This window comes from Lissotriton helveticus, chromosome 7, assembly GCF_964261635.1.
Source record: "Lissotriton helveticus chromosome 7, aLisHel1.1, whole genome shotgun sequence".
NCBI lineage: Eukaryota > Metazoa > Chordata > Amphibia > Caudata > Salamandridae > Lissotriton > Lissotriton helveticus.
Window position 1 is genome coordinate 933861983 of NC_136068.1, and position 16995 is coordinate 933878977.

Genomic DNA, 16995 nt, shown 5'->3' on the forward strand with positions numbered 1-16995 from the left:
CCGCCAGATCGCGGCAGCTGCCCTAGGTGAAGAAAGAAGTGAGGAAGAGGACAACGACCACGAGCAGGCCGAGTGGGAGCCCGCCGCCATGACCTTAGCCTGCCTGGGTACTCACGACATGATCCCCCGAGGGCCGATCCCCGGCAACACCCAGAAGTACCGCCAGTGGGTCACCATCAATGGTCGCCGGACCGAAGCCCTCCGCGACACTGGGGCCAGCGTGACAGCGGTCCGCTGCCATCTGGTGACCCCGGAACAGATCCTTCCTAACGTCCTGTGCCCAGTCCGATCCGCAGATAACTCCGAAACTACGTGTCAGATGGCCCGCATCCCCTTCGAGTGGGGGGGAGTGTCGGGCGTGCTGAAAGTGACTGTCCGCGACGATGCCCCCGTGGACTGCCTCCTTGGGAACGACCTGGAAAGTTCCCCATGGGCTGGCGTCGAACGAAGAGAGCACCTGGGGATGCTAGGCCTTCCCGAGTGGGTCTGTGCGACCACCCGCTCCATGTCCGCCCGAGCCTCCGCCCCGGCGGTGGAGGCTCCAACAGAGGAGCCAGAATGGCCCGCACCTCCACCACCCGTCGTCCCCGAGGACGCCGACACCGAGCCCGGCCCCCAAGGGCCCGACCAAGAAGATCTCACCGAGCTCAACCACCTCCCGGAACTCGCTCAATGGCGCCAAGAAGGTGGCCCCACCCGCGAACAGTTCCGGCAGGAACAGAAAACCTGCCCCTCCCTCGAGGGGATGCGACAGCAAGCCGCTACGCAAGCCGCTGGAGACCCCGCGGGGTCCCACTGGGTCTACTGGGACAACAACCTCCTTTACAGTGAGCAGAAGATTGCCGAGCTAGGGGCCGGCCGGGTGCTAGTTGTACCCCTCCGGTTCAGAGACTTCCTCCTGAACTTAGCACATGATGTGCCCCTCGCCGGGCACCTGGGGCAGGACAAAACTTACAGCCGCCTGGTGACCCATTTCTACTGGCCAAAAATGCGCACTGATGTACAGAACCACTGCAGGACCTGCCCGACCTGTCAAGCCAGCGGGAAGAGCGGGGGGAAAGTCAAAGCCCCGCTCCAGCCGTTCCCTGTGGTAACCACCCCCTTCGAGCGAGTGGGAATAGACATCGTAGGGCCCATGGACCCTCGCACCTCGCAGGGGCACCGCTTCATCCTCGTCCTGGTGGACCATGCCACCCGCTATCCTGAGGCCATCCCCCTCCGAACCATCACGGCCCCCGTGGTGGGCCGAGCCCTCATGAGCATCTTCTCCCGAGTCGGCTTCCCCCGAGAAGTCGTGAGTGATCGGGGGTCCAACTTCATCTCGAAGCATATGCGGTCTCTATGGCAACAGTGCGGGGTCGCATATAAGTTCACCACCCCGTATCATCCCCAGGGAAATGGACTAGTGGAACGCTTTAACAGGACACTGAAGGGAATGATCAAGGGCCTAGAAGAGCCCCTCCGGCGCAAATGGGATGTCCTGCTGCCCTGCCTCCTGTTCGCCTACCGAGAGGTACCCCAGAAATCCCTGGGGTTCAGCCCGTTCGAACTCTTGTACGGACACCCGGTTCGAGGCCCCCTTAGCCTGGTCAAGGAGGGCTGGGAGACGGCAGTTCGAGATGCCCCACCGGATGTCTACCGGTACCTCCTGACACTCCGCAACCAGACTCGGAAGTTCAGGGAACTTGCCGAGGCCAACCTGGAGGCCAGTCAGGAGGAAATGAAACGCTGGTATGACCAGAACGCCTCGTCCATCGAGTTTGAGCCGGGCCAGCAAGTCTGGGTCATGTCCCCGGTTGAACCGTGTGCCCTCCAGGACAAATGGACGGGGCCCTTCAGGGTGGTGGAGCGCAAGAGCCCCGTCACCTACCTGGTAGACATGGAGTCCCCCAGGAACCCCCTCCGGGTTCTACACGCTAACCGGCTGAAGCCGCACTTTGCACGCACTGAACTGAGTCTGCTGCTGGCGACCGATGACGGAGCTGAAGACGACTCCGAGCCACTACCAGATCTACTCAGCACCACCGAGAAAGACGGCTCCTTCGAAGGGGTCCGGCTCTCCTCTACCCTGACCCCAGAGCAGCAACAAGACTGCCGGAAGCTGCTGGGGCAGTTTGCGGATCTGTTTTCCCTCACGCCGGGGGTCACCCGGTGGTGTGTCCACGATGTGGACACCGGAGACAGCCCCCCTGTGAAACAACGAGCTTTTCGAGTGCCCGACCGGGTTCGGGCCTGCATCCAATCCGAGGTGGTCAAGATGTTGGCCCTGGGGGTAGTCGAACCCTCCAACAGTCCCTGGGCCAGTCCTGTTGTTCTGGTCCCGAAAGCCGCTTCCCCCGGAACAGCGCCCGAGCTCCGGTTCTGTGTTGACTACCGAGGACTGAATGCAGTCACCAGGACCGACGCACATCCCATCCCCAGGGCGGATGAACTGATCGATTGCCTAGGGGCCGCCAGATACCTCAGCACCTTCGATCTCACGGCGGGGTATTGGCAGATCGGCCTTACCCCTGGCGCACAAGAGCGATCGGCCTTCTCGACGCCAGATGGCCACTATCACATCAAAGTGATGCCCTTCGGCATGAAAAATGCGCCGGCCACCTTCCAGAGACTAGTGAACCAGGTGCTGGCCGGACTAGAGGAGTACAGCGCCGCCTACCTAGATGACATTGCGGTGTACAGCCTTCACTGGGATGAGCACCTGTCCCACCTCTGGGAAGTCCTGACGGCCCTCCGGCGGGCCGGACTGACAATCAAAGCCAGCAAATGCCAGATAGGCCAAGGGTCCGTGACCTATCTAGGACACCAAGTGGGGAGCGGTCAAATGGCTCCCCTCCAACCAAAGGTAGACGCCATCCGGGCCTGGGAGCCCCCGGTCACCCAGACCGCCGTCCGAGCCTTCCTGGCGCTCACCGGATACTATCGGCGATTTATAAAAGACTACGGGAGCATTGTGGGGCCCCTCACCGAACTGACCTCAAAGAGATTACCCCAGAAGGTGCATTGGACCCCTGCGTGCCAGACAGCATTTGAGACTTTAAAGACTGCCATGTGCACCGCCCCTGTGCTCCAGGCCCCCGACTACAGCAGAGAGTTCGTAGTCCAAACCGACGCCTCGGAGCACGGCATTGGGGCGGTCCTGTCACAAGTTAACCCCGAAGGAATCGACCGGCCTGTGGCCTTCATCAGCCGACGCCTCCTGGCAAGAGAACAGCGGTGGGGCACCATCGAGAGGGAAGCCTTTGCCGTGGTATGGGCCCTCAAGAAGCTCCGGCCTTACCTCTTCGGCACCCACTTCCGAGTCCAGACCGACCACCAGCCCCTGCGTTGGTTGATGCAGATGCGGGGAGAAAACCCGAAACTGCTGCGCTGGTCCATTTCTCTGCAGGGGATGGATTTCACTGTGGAGCATCGCCCCGGCAACGACCACGCCAATGCCGACGGCCTGTCCAGATTCTTCCACTTCGGCGAGGAGAATCCCCAAGAAAATGGGTGACTCTCCCCTGCCTTCAGCTGGGGGGGACGCGTGTTGGACCCGGCCTCATGGCGTGGTCCTACCCCTCCCGCATGGCGGGCCCAGGACAACATCAGCCCTCCTCCGGACCTCGGGCGGCCCCTTCGGCCCGACCCTGCACGCCCCAACACCACCGATCCCGCTACCTGCCCGGATCCCCATCATCGGCCTGGCCCCAGCGTAGGCCCCTCACGACCTCAGCACGAGGCCGTGCCGGACTCCATCTTGGGCCCACCACGTCACGACCACGGGGCCTCGGCCCAAGCCTCGGCCCCAGCGAAGCCCAGACATCAAGGCACCAAGATCCATCCAGGTGGTCGAGTGGCCACTCGACAGATCCCGGAGGGAGAGGAGTTTCGATGGCCCTCCAGCCGTCCCTGGACGCCTGGTATCGATCGCCCTCCGGCCTCCCTGGGCGCTGGCTCCACCCCCCTGCTGGGTGTCTGGACACCATCATCCCGGCCCCTCTGGCCCCCAGGCGCGAGGGTCCGGACATCAAAGGACCTCCGTCCTATATCTGGGCCAGCCCCGGAGTAGGACGTTAGTTGTATCCTGGACTGGAAGCCCTGCTGACGCTGTCACGGCCGACACCAGACGAACTCATCCTTCTTGTAACCTGAACCATCTGAGAGCCTGCTGGCGCTGCCGCGGCCTACCTTGCTGAACCATCTGAGAGCCTGCTGGCGCTGCCGCGGCCTACCTTGCTGAACCATCTGAGAGCCTGCTGGCGCTGCCGCGGCCTACCTTGCTGAACCACCTGAGAGCCTGCTGGCGCTGCCGCGGCCTACCTTGCTGAACCACCTGAGAGCCTGCTGGCGCTGCCGCGGCCTACCTCGCTGAACCATCTGAGAGCCTGCTGGCGCTGCCGCGGCCTACCTTGCCGAACCATCCTGTTAGCCTGCTGGCGCCGCCGCGGCTCGAACCTCTCGGAACCCCCCAGCTCGAGGATTGAGAGCTGTGCGTAGGGTATCCCTTCCTCCACCCAGAGTAAGACTGTCCCGCTACCTTACCCTCCTTGTCCGAGACTTTACGGATCCCGCGATCCAGCTGTATATACTGCTAAGAACTCTCAACCGTTATTACTTATAAAAGCTTGAGAACTTGACCTCCTGTGTGGTGTCCGTTTGTAGTGTTGTGATTACTCTGCTGTACGATCCTAGGAGGGGCCCTCATTCAGGAGGCCTCTCGGCAACGCTCGGCTACTTCTCGACAGAGGGGTTGACCTAGGGGTGGTCAGTCAGACATCTTCTGCCTCCCCCGGGTCGCCTTTCTAACACTTCCCTACCCTCCTTCCCTTCCTTCCGAACTCCAACCACACGGAGCACGACCATTTGTACACTAGATTCACGCGGTGTATTCCTATCACTCCCTGGGCCCCCCTGGTGCAAACCCAGTTGAGTATTGTGTCCTAACGGCCTTCCGCCCTGTTGGTCTTCTTTGTTTCATGTGGTGAGACCCCGGGTGCCCGAGGAGAAGAACCAGCTACCTGAGCAGGAACCTTAGACGAGCAGCGCCACGGACCCCAGTACATTCGCCCGGGAGAGACTAACCTTCAGAACTCGAAAGACGTTTGTCACCAAACCATTGAGAACATTAAAAATAAAACCATCCTTAAACCCTACAGCTAGTGTCACGGTCGTCCCTTCACCCACGTCCACAGCTATATAAAACCTTCAAAATAAATTAAAATAAATAAAATAAAAGGCCAGAATTCAGTTGAAACTGGCATGCATTACACACAAGGCGCTATACTCAAACTCCCCTGCTAATCTGGCACAGAAACTAATGGTATCTGGAGGAAGCCGGAACTCCCGGTCCGCCAGAAACCTCTTACTCCAACCCGCCTTTTTTTCAGAAAAAAAGTACCTACAATAGGGCGTTCACCGGGGCAGCATCAAGAATCTGGAACTCTTACCCACCCGCCATCAGAAGAATACCTTATCTAGCACGTTTCAAGGAGGCCAAAACCTTCCTCATGGGTAAATTCTTCGTCTAATGCCTGCCATGCCTGACCACAAGCCTGATGATTAAAAAAATATCGCCTGTTCCCCAGATCACCAACTCTCCCCGCAGATAATTTTTCCCCTATGTTCCCTACACCCCTAACCCTTGCCATCCTTTTGTATAGTTCTGTATATTTCTGCACTTTAGACCTTGTTTGCACACCTTTGTATATCTTGTAAAGCGCTCCGATACCCTCACGGGTCCAGTTTGCGCTCTATAGAACACTAAATAAATAATAAATTGATGTACTACCTTACTTGTTCATCTTACATACTTTATGTACAGCGCTCGGATACCCTTTAGGGTCATGTTCGTGCTTTATAAAACCTTTCAAATGAATAAATAAATTGTGTAAGAATGAACCAAATGATGGAACACGCCACCCCTGGGTGGGTTAGGGCTTCTGTCCTATAAGAAATACATTTCTGGTTCTACCAACCAGGTAGGATTTTTCTCTAGTGTTTAGGTCAGGATAGTGGTCATAGTTTTCCTCTTTGGGAATCTTTGTTAGTGCTATTTAATGTGCAAACAGACGTAGATTACTTAAAATATTTTGCCAAAAGGTGATGCTGTAGCAGCAAAACTGCCATGGAAGTGTGTACGGGTGGTGGAGGAACAAGCTACATTAATCACAGCAAAACACACATGCTCTTTCACAGCCTTCTACAGTATGTTTTCAAAAGCAAAGTAAGGACACTAAAATAAAACTCCACTTGTACGGATCACATAGAGGCACAATAGATGACCTTGGGAACAATACTCAAACAATGCTAACATTAGGTATAGGAAGCATACCACAGCTTAAGGCTTAAATATTAAATTCCAGGCCAACAAAACGATGTGGTAAGAGGTTTTGTAGCATGATGCAAGAACCACATTATTTACCCTAATAAGAAAGGTACAAACACCCACACACAGCAATGAAATTTAGAGTTCCTTTTTTGATTAATGAATTTGATAAATGTTCTTTATTATAAATCTGTTTTTCACCCTCTTTGGATAATAATGTATAAAAATATATATATATTACAATCAAACATTTGCCTTTGTCCTGATTTATCGCTAACCCGGCACCTTCCTATTTGAAATTTTCTCTGCATCTACTCACCTTCCCATTCAATCCTGTTATCAATTACAACACACTTAACACATCATTACTTAACGTAACTATTGTGTTACTTACACGCTGGACTCATCCTGAAGTCTTTTCAAAATCTCTAAGAGGCTAGAGAGGCCTTCAGGACCAAAATTCTGTACCCAGCTGTGAAGACAAAATGAGGAGTACACCTGAGTATTCAAATTGACAGAAATCCAGAAATGCAACTTTCATCATACAACTACGTATTTAATTAGATGTATTTTGTACTGTGAAAGTGCAATTACAAACGTAATAATTTTCTTCAATCTTGGCACTTTTAAAGTGGTATTTATTTATTTATTTATTTGCGAGTTTGTAACGCGCTAGGATCACCTCCCGAAGGAGTATCTCCGCGCCTTTGGCAACCTAGAAGCAAATAAACAACCTGTCGCTGTATCTCCATGATTTAGAATAAGAACGTTTTCAGCTGTCTCCTAAAAGCTAGGTGCTCTTTGCAGAGTCTCAGGGAAAGTGGAAGGGTATTCCACAACATGGGGCCCGCAATGGAAAGTGCTCTGTCCCCTTGTCTCACCTTTTTCGCTCTAGGTATTACCTAGGTATTTTCGCTCTAGGTATTACGCTCTAGGTAGTACCGGTATTACATGGTGATTGTCCAACACCTATGCACAAAGAGCCATCTCAAACCATGGGAGGACAATTAGCAGCTCGTAATGCATACCAATACTCTTAGCCATCCTAGATCTTACTAAACGTAACATGGCAACATACCCAGTTTCAAGATTGACACTGCTCAACTGTTTGGAATAATATTACACGTTACACACGGTTGTGGCTTACAATTTTAGCTTATAGCATGCCCACCTCGCCCTTCAGCATTTTAGAACCCCTCTACATGCAATAAGTATGTTCCATTATGTAAATGGCTGCCCAAAACATTGCGAGGAGATTGCCTGCATGCTTTAAGTAGCTAATAACCTTCCAGAGACATCCTCATTCCTAACAGCTTGGAAGCACAGTTTGATAAATTGCGGGTAGGTAAAGCCAGTTTTGGATTTCTTGTTCAGGAATATGCTTCAGTGATCGGGCACATAGCCTGACTGACTGCTACCATCACACCAAACCCTTCTATGGGAAGGCTGGAAAGACTCATCTGTGATTGAGCTACACTTTGGTTTCTTTTTTTCTTTTTATTTAACCATAGTGAACATGAACTAGCTCCTTATCTGTCGTAACACTCTTTCTGGTGTATATTCTATCAGCAGTTTCATCCTCATACCAAGGTGAATTTTTCAGCAATGCTCTTCCTGCATGCTACTAGATGCCAAAGTGTGGCACCACAAGGACTCTGTTTCGCACCGTGATGGAGCGGAGCCACAAATAAATATCACCCCGTGCTTTCGAACCAGTTTCTTATTCTTTCTTCTTTAAGGCTCTAAGAAGCAGAGCACTTACAAATTGCAGGTGACAGTGTGCCATAACCTAGATTGGATCTTATTAAGAAATTTATGAGCCCTCTACAGACCGGGCAGGTAAGAGGGCAGGAAGGATTCTAAAGTTTGAGTATAAACAAGAAAGTGTGTTACAAAACGTAAGTAACTATTACATCTGATAGAAAACGCTAACTACAAATTCCTCACCTTTAGAATAGATATCATAGCACTATCGCCCTAAAAGTAGACAGTCTGAGAAGTGGACTTAGTTGAGGAAACCTTGGAGGAACAATTGGGCAAAATGGTCCTCCTGTCAGACCCGAAAGTCAAGGCAGTAGTGTTTCATGAACCTGTGCAGAGATGTTCATGCTGCAGCCAAGCAGATGTCCACAACGGGCACCCCAAGCCTATGCGATGCTGCTTTAGCAGCCAGGACACTGCTGGAATGGATTGCATGCTAGCCAGTGCACAGTGGATTTAGAGGCAGGGGAGAATCCGATCTGGACCAGGTCTTTTTCTGCACTGCTTTCCCTTTCTTTGCACCAGAGAATCCCACAAAAAGCTCATCATTGACACAATAGTCTTCCCTGCAGTAAACGTGGAGACTCCTTTTAGGGCCGAGCCTATGGCCCTCTCTAATTTTTCTGAAGGATGAGATGCAGCAATAAAACGTTAGCAGAGAAATAGATTAGCTAATGTGAAAAGGTGTCACAACTTTAGGTACGAAGGCTGCCCTGGTCTTCAGCATCAATTTATTTAGGAAGAAAGTAGTGTAGGGCAAGTCACTCACTCGGTGTGCAGAGGTGATGGCAATTAGGAAACTTGTTTTGACCTTCAGCAGTCACAGTGAGCAGCTGTGTATTGGCTCAAAGAAAAGATAATACTCCTTTAAACTCCATTTCTGCATGACAGACAGCTTTGGGAGAACCAGGCAAGAAAGACCTTTGCTAAGGAACAAGTTGCTTAGCTTCATTAACGATATACCTGTAGTTAGTTATAGATTCCTTATATTAGAATTACCCCCAGGCGTCAGACTGGTGACGGAAAGTTTTTTTGTCAGCAGTAACTCAGGCGCGTCGGAGGGTGGCGTCAGTTGGCTCCACGTCCATTGTCGGCGACGTGGTCGCCGGGATGACGTAGCGGCAGCTACTTAGACACCGCCCTCGCGCGCGGACGTCAGTTCTGTACACGACTTTAAGTACCAGAAACGCAGAGCCATGTGTCACGTTTAAGCCCGGTTGAAATGAATGCAGAAAGGTGGCTTAGAACTAAATGTCCCAGAAAACCTGAAGACTAGCTCTGTCTTCACTGTTTACTATCTTACTGCTATTTCCTATTTATGCTCCTCCTTTCCTCTCCTTCGGTGCTTGTCACCTGTGTTCCGGGGTGAAGTCCGATTTCAAACAGCACATCGCTGTTTTCTGAAAGCATTTCCTTCCAGATATTCCACGGAGGAATTCCTTCATTGTAAAAGTTAACTTCCTGTGCTCTTGCTGGCTAGCGCTGTAGCCACGAGAAATTCTGTGAACATTTGTTCTCCGTAATTACTCGATCGCGCTGGAGCGCGCCCGCGACCTCTGACAACATCTGAGGGGTCTTGCTCGAGACGCGCTGGAGCGCATTATCGAGTAGAGTCCGGTAATTCCTTCCGCCCCAATTTCTGCTGAGCTGCTACTGGGGGCCGTTTATTTACTTGCTCGTGAAGTAACGAGCAGATTAAGGGGCATTTTCTTTTGCTTCTTCGGTGGCGTGCACCACAGGAAGAGTGTTCCAAGCAACTAAACCTCTTGTTTCTTTTGGAATATTAATAACGCTCAGAGGAGCCGTTGCGGGGCTCAGATTACTAAAGAGTATCCTGGACATTAGAGGGGTGATGCTGTTAACCCTTGAGTTAAAGGAACCTCGCGAGATCTACCAGATAAGTAGATGTCTTCAGTGACTTTTTATGCCTTTGATTGAAATCGTTTCATGCTGAAGCCAATGCTGACTTTGAACCATTGAAAGCAAAGTACTCCTTACTTTTTTCTTTACTTTATTTTTTCCTTTTGAGCCTTGAATATTCTAAGGGTGATTGTGGCAGATATTATGCGAGTTTATCCCCTCTTCCATTATTATATATCTATTGCATACAGGGGAACGAAAGGGGGGAAACAACTTATGCCTGTCTATTGTGTTTCTCATACAGGGAACTATGATGCAGCCATAGAAGTGAGGCATATAATTCCTTCAAACTATGCTGAAGAGTGTTCTGGTTGCCACAAGTGTTTTTGTTTCGTTTATCCCTTTTTTCCCCTTCACCTGCTGAGGTCCTCTCTGTGGAGTGATTATTCACCACTCGCAGTGGGTACCGCCCTTAGGGAAGGGGTTGTGTGGAGGGCACGTCGGCAGACATTGGGTCCCCGCTCCCATTGGCTGGTGTTGGTCAGGTTGGACGCCAGACTCGTGACCTCACAGATTTAACCGGGTCGACTAGAATCCTCGGTTAGTCCGTGCTCCCAGTGCATGATTATTAGGCTCTGGTCGCCTGTGTGTGATTTTTAATATTGTATTGCTGCTATAGAGAAATTCAAATCTTTTAAAATTGTGCCGGGATTTTACAAACTTTATTTGAACTTTACCTGATAGTTCTAGAAAGCGATCATTTAGTCAGCCATTTCCTCACTGTTATCTTTCCTGCCTGTGCCCCGTTCCACAGCGGGTGTTCCCGTTTGTGTGGAGGGCACGACGGCAGAGATTGGGTCCCCGCTCCCATTGGCTGGTGTTTGTCAGGTGGGACGCCAGACTCGTGACCTCACAGATTTAACCGGGATGACTTTCTTCGCGCACAGCGAACGCGCACAGCGAACATGCGCCGAAGTAGCGCCAAAGTTAAGCCCGTATGCGCCCGTCCGCGCTCCGGACGCGTCAGGGGCCAGGCGGGCTGGTCCTCGTTTCATACTTCAAGAAAACTGCGCGTTGTATTCTCTTGCCACACTTCTCATACTTAGACCCCCGTTTAAGTTGTGTCATTTTACCTCTCCTCCGGACAATCTTGTCAACATCCATTGTTGTAAAGGGGCTCTAAGATCCATACGCCCCGACATCGACATAGTAGAAAGGCCAAACCTGTATTCAAATCGCCTATCCCTAACTTTCTCAACGAGGCCGGTTTGCTTCTAAATGCTAGGTCTTTAGTCCGTAATAATGTTGCTTTCAATGATTTTGTTTCTCAAAATAAGCCCCCCTGGGTTTTTATTACCGAAACTTGGGGCTCTGAAGCTTCAGGCCCAGATCTGATGGAGGCAGTCCCGGAGGGCTATACTCTGTCTAGAATGGATAGGATTGGTCGCAGGGGGGGTGGACTGGGAATTCTGTTTAGAGACATCTTCACCTGCCGTATTGAGCCTCTTTCTTCGCATACTGACAAGTTTGAGGCATTGCATTTCTCTATTAATTTTCTTCCCTCAGCCTCATTCTCTGGAATTCTCTGTTACAGACCTCCTGGCCCTAGAACGACTTTGCCTCAGGACATTCTTAAATTTATAGAACCATACGTTGATAAATCTCAATTTAGTATCCTGGGCGACTTCAATTTTCACTTAGAGGCCTCAGAGGCTAAGGACACGTTAGCACTCTTAGATGACCTAGCCGCATGTGGGCTGGGTCAACTGGTTAAGGGTCCTACACATGTGGCTGGCCACACGCTGGATGGCATTTTTTCGAATGATTCCAGAATCACGACTGGCACACCTATCCCCCTTTCTTGGTCCGACCATCTGGCAGTTCCCTTCCACTGCAATGTAAATCCCACTCCTTCTAATGAGTCCAAGAGAAATGTGTGGGAAACTAGAAGGAATAATAGAGCAATCAATGATGACACTATGTCACCCTTCATGATCGCTCTCAGTTGCCCTTCCTTGGCTGATCCCAATAGAGCTGCCTCTGAGCTTTCCAGTGCCTTAGCCAGTGCCATAGACATCCTTGCCCCGCCGAACGGCACTATTCTGCCCGGAAAAGTCCTTCTCAACCCTGGTTTTCTGACCGCTTAAGATCAATGCGTCAGAAATGCAGGCAAAAAGAGAGGTCCTGGACTGCTCGTCCTGACTCTCGGGGTAAAGCCTTGCACAAATCCCTACTTAGAGATTATAAGAAGGCGATTGTCGAAGAAAAAAGGTGCCATTTTACCAACCTCACGGCCTCCCTTAAATCTTCAAGAGAACTGTTCAATACAATCAACTCTCTTTCTGCATCTAAACCAGCCGATCCCACCATCCAATCACAGGAACTCTGCAATAACCTAGCGAGTTTCTTTCATTCTAAGATTGCTGATATCCATAGTTCACTTGAAATCAGCAATCTTGAGCTCGATGCTAACAGTAGTTTCTCTCCTTCTACCTACTGCTGATAAGGTCGATGCTCCACTTAAACCGCAGCTTAAGTGTTTCCCCCCTCTTGTCTCTATAAGATCTCAATCTCCTACTTGATGCCATCAAGTCATGCTCGCCCCTCGATCCTTGCCCTTTAAAAACTTTGAAAACCTGTAGAGGGTCTGTTCTCCCCCCCCTACTAGAGGTTATGAACATGGCGATCAGCGAGGGGATTTTCCCCTCCCCTTGGAAGACTGCCGTTGTTAAGCCATTGCTAAAAAAGCCCTCTCTGGACCCGGGAATACTGAAAAACTATCGTCCAATTTCCCTACTCCCTGCTCCAGCTAAGATCCTGGAGTCCCATATAAATCGTAACCTATCTGCTTTCATCGAGAGTTCCAACTTGCTAGACCCCTCTCAACATGGGTTTCGGGCAGCTCATAGTACTGAGTCTGCCCTCACGGTTGTGACTAATAAAATCCGGTCTGAGGTTCACAGGGAACACTCCACTCTGCTTGTGTTATTAGATCTCACAGCAGCGTTTGACACCCTGTCCCAGTCAATCCTGGTCTCTAGGTAGGGGATAACCAACTACATAATCCATGGAAGGCTCCTGTGGTGTTTCGTTTGGGTAGCCTCCATTCAGGGTGACATTCAACCTTGTCTTGTTGCCTTCGGATTAACTGTTCCTTGTTGGTTCTCAGTTCCTGCATGGCTCATAGGAATCACAAGCAGGGTAGGGGTCTGGTTAAAAGCATTTGTGTTGAGAGACCGTGGATGTTGTCTAATATATATTGATCCTCTATTCTGCTTTCCTCATCAGATGGTGTTACAGGGGGTCCTATGGTGTTTTGTTCTAAACATATGCAGAGGACATACAGGTATTCGTGACATCTGTGATTTAGCGAGAATTGACGAGAGTAGTTTGTGGAACAGTGTCTTATTGTTGTGCTTTTGTCTTTCAGAGCCTTTGTCCCTGCTGTCCCCTCCCCTGCCTGGTGTCACTCGCTTGATAACTGGAAGACCCTGGGTGTGGGGTACCCCATGTCAGGGTACTTGGTGATATCAGGAGATGGTCCTTTATTCTACTGCAGCTGAATCCTGCGAAGCTAAACCTGACAGTCCCCTGCCCTGGGGTGCTACTGGTACCAGTGTCAGCTTTCTCTACAGGTGCCACCTCTGTAACAGAGCCCACCCTACCCCTGGTCGCGCAAACGCCATGCCACTTCACAGAGGTCCTACTCGAGAAACAGACAAGAAGAGGGAGATTTTGCTTTTGGATAATTTCATAAAATATCTGAAAAAGGACTTTAAAAAACTTTGAGATTCGATCAAGATAGATGTCTAAACATCTCTGGCATCTGACTAAGATCCTTGACCTGTTAAAGTAGGCCAATGAATAAGGGAATCGTATCACCAAGATTGACAGCAACAGCCCATCGTTTTTTAGGGAATGCCAATGTAAATTCAACAGAGAGGAAGAGATTAGCTTCGTATTAAAAAAGGCTTCAAGTGAGGAGACCTTGCAAAAATAAAAGGCAGGTCCAGTAGATTGGAGGGTGCAGGGACTTTTGAGAAACCCTTTCTTAAGGAATTAAGAAAGTTAATTTCCAAAAGTACCAATCTAGTTAAAGCCCAAGTCTCCATCAAAAGTATTTTTACCTAGCTGATGCAGTCTATTTTTGGCTAGCTGTTTCTCAGAACACGGCCCTCAGAAAGGCAAAGGGTTTACGGAGAACAGACAGTAGCAAGATCGTAAGTCTTTCAAGGGCTTCTTCGCCTAAAGCAGCATTAACTGAGGCTGCAGCTTTCAATGAGGTTCCCGAGGGTGCAGACAACAAACAAGGAGGCTTCCCAGGCAAGGATTATCACTTTATCTCCATACCCTCAGAAAGTAAAAAATAGTGTGGGGGGGAGGGCAGAGGGGGGACAATTCCTTCACAAATGGGGAATTGTGAAATAACACTGGGGTACGTCAGACTGGTTAGTGTTTTCAAGCTGTTCTACAGAAGTCTTGACACAAACAATGCCGCCCCAGGTCCTTTCTATTTCAGCATAGTATGGTTTGATTGATCAAGTGGTCGATGCCTGGAATGCAAAAGCACCATGTGATCTCCACTTAAAGGGTTTCCTGAGAAATCTATTTGTGGTAGGTAAAAAGGACATAGCCTTGTGATACCACTGCAAGAGTTCAATGAATGTCTTGCATATGACCACTTCAAGGTAGAAGGAGCCAATCTCCTCCAGGATGCCATCAGCATGGTACCCCTAAACTTAAAAGGGTCTTATCTGATGGTGCTCATCTTCACCCGTAAACTTGAAAGAGGCTTGTCTGCTGGTGCCCATCTTCACCCCAACTGGAATTTCTTGAGGTCACACTTATTTTTTTTTTAGCCTGTCCTTGGTCCTACGGTCCTTTAACCATGGTTAAGGAATCTCTAAGGTCCCGGAGGCAAGGGTGATTGTCTGTCTAGAGGATATTCTGCTAATGGATCAGTGTTTAGGAACCACTGCTCCCTGGCAGCTGAGCTACTCCAGGATCTCAAAATAATCATCCATGGAGACAAGTTCAGACCTATTCTCCAGAAAAAGACGGTATTTTGGGGATTTGTCGTCTACCAGGTGGCAGCTACACTGAGTCTTAACTGTTATCCAAGGGTTACTGAGGCAGACATGATTAGGGATAGGATTTTATTGCCCCATGACCTGAAATAAGAGTATCTTTGCAGGAAGAAACCGATTTGATGATAAAGTTTGATGACAGTCACCTTATCTTAGGGCCACGCGTGGAATTGTATCAATGGGAGGGAAGTAGTCAGAAGACTTCTCTTCATCTCAATTACCTGGAGCTCTTGGTAGGCTCCTTTGCAGTAAAGGGCCAAGGACAAGTTCACATGATGCATACTCTTGAAGATCGACAATACCCTGCAGTAATTTTATAAATCATCTGGAAGAAAGGTGATATGAGCATCAGCAGGGTTAGCCAGGTATTTTTGACACTTCCGCCTATACAATCGCATTTTTGTGATGGCAGAATATCTACTACGAAACCATCATTTGGTGACAGACTTGCAATTCAGACAGACTTGGGGCACAAGCAAATGTTAGTTGGACCCCAGGGATCATCAGGAGGCGGACGGGCAGGTGGGGTGCATTCTCAACTGGCCAAGTCACATAAAAACTAATATTTCAGATCACAATGTATTTCAGCTATTACCTTAATACAGGAGTAGCGGCAGTGGATGCATTCTTGAAGAACAGATGCAGTAGAGTTATGTCACTCAATCCTCTCCATTATCAGAAGGGTGACAACATAAGCACAGAGACAGAAAGCAGACACTTTATAGAGCATGTCAACATGAATGTCCCAAGTTTGGGCTGTAGTTCTTGGATGGTTGCAGGACCACAGATTATGTTGGGAAATCGCGAATCTTTCAATCCAGGCTGCATCTCTTTTACAGAAAGCATAGGCAGAGGGCACAATTTAAAGGTACATATCAGACTGCGTACAATGGTCACATTTTATGGAACAGGTCTTGTATCATTTGATGGCAGAAACTGCTCAAAATTAGAATTTTCTTTTGGAACTGGCAAGATCAACACTTTCAGATTGGTTATTTTGGCCAGTATTGCTCCTGTGAATAATGTTGAGTTCATGGAGCACTATCTTGTTTCTAGACTGATAAGGAGAATTCGTATGTTGACCTAAATCCAATAGATTAGGAGATCTCAACAAAGTATTGAATCTATTTCTATTATGTTTCAGAATTCCAACAAGATAAATTAGCTCTAGGTCCCAACATTGACTCATTTGCTGTTTGTTAACAGAATGATAGAGGGAACAATCCACGCAGTCATAAGCAACCACCTCTCTTTGCACCGGACTCCTCTTATAAATAGCATATTTCACTAACTAATTCCTTTTTATTTGTCTGAATATTGCCTCAGTACTCTTAAAGTAGAATATCTGAACACCTTTTTCTTTCGTTGATGAATGATCTGGAGAATTAAAAGGTAAGCAAAAAGGGTCGGATTCATTAAGAGATCGGATTTAGCTTTTTGGACCGGAGATCATTTTTCTTTAAATTCAGGACCAGTTATAGGTCTTTAGGTACCCCATTAATATCTCAGAGCCTTTATTGCACTCCACTGAAGGGTTCACTTCACTAGAAAAACTAGGTCAACATTTATAAAAACATCTGAAATAACTTTAGTTAAAAAAAAAACAATTAAAAAAAAACAGTAATGAATTCTTACCAAGCTTTAAAACGATACGTTTTATATAGGTAATCGGTAGAAAGAGTCTGAATCTCAACAATCTCTACCTAATATAATGGTTACTAGGAAGGCTACATTTGATTAAATGTCTTTGAATGCAGGTCTGAAGAATGCTGGAGGCATTGACACATGATAGGTCTTTAAGCTGTTGGGAGTGTTTTGCACCCAACAAGAGAGTTGAGTTGTAGCTTTAAGCGAGTGGCAAGTATATAAGGAGGTGATGTACAGTAAGAAAATAAATTACCTACCTGTAGTTCTCTAGTAGTGGTATCTTTCATAAATTCACATGCTTGAATCATTCCCCATAATCGAAGTACGAGTCCC

General features: G+C 49.0%; 1 protein-coding gene across 1 annotated transcript in view; it reads right to left on the reverse strand.

Annotated features, from left to right (window-relative positions):
- DIAPH1 (diaphanous related formin 1) overlaps positions 1-16995 on the reverse strand; it is a 1046618-nt gene that overhangs the window by 709093 nt on the left and 320530 nt on the right. The window contains exon 6 of the mRNA XM_078653498.1: positions 6702-6779. Coding sequence (XP_078509624.1) covers positions 6702-6779 — 78 coding nt within the window. The remainder of the gene's footprint in view (positions 1-6701; positions 6780-16995) is intronic.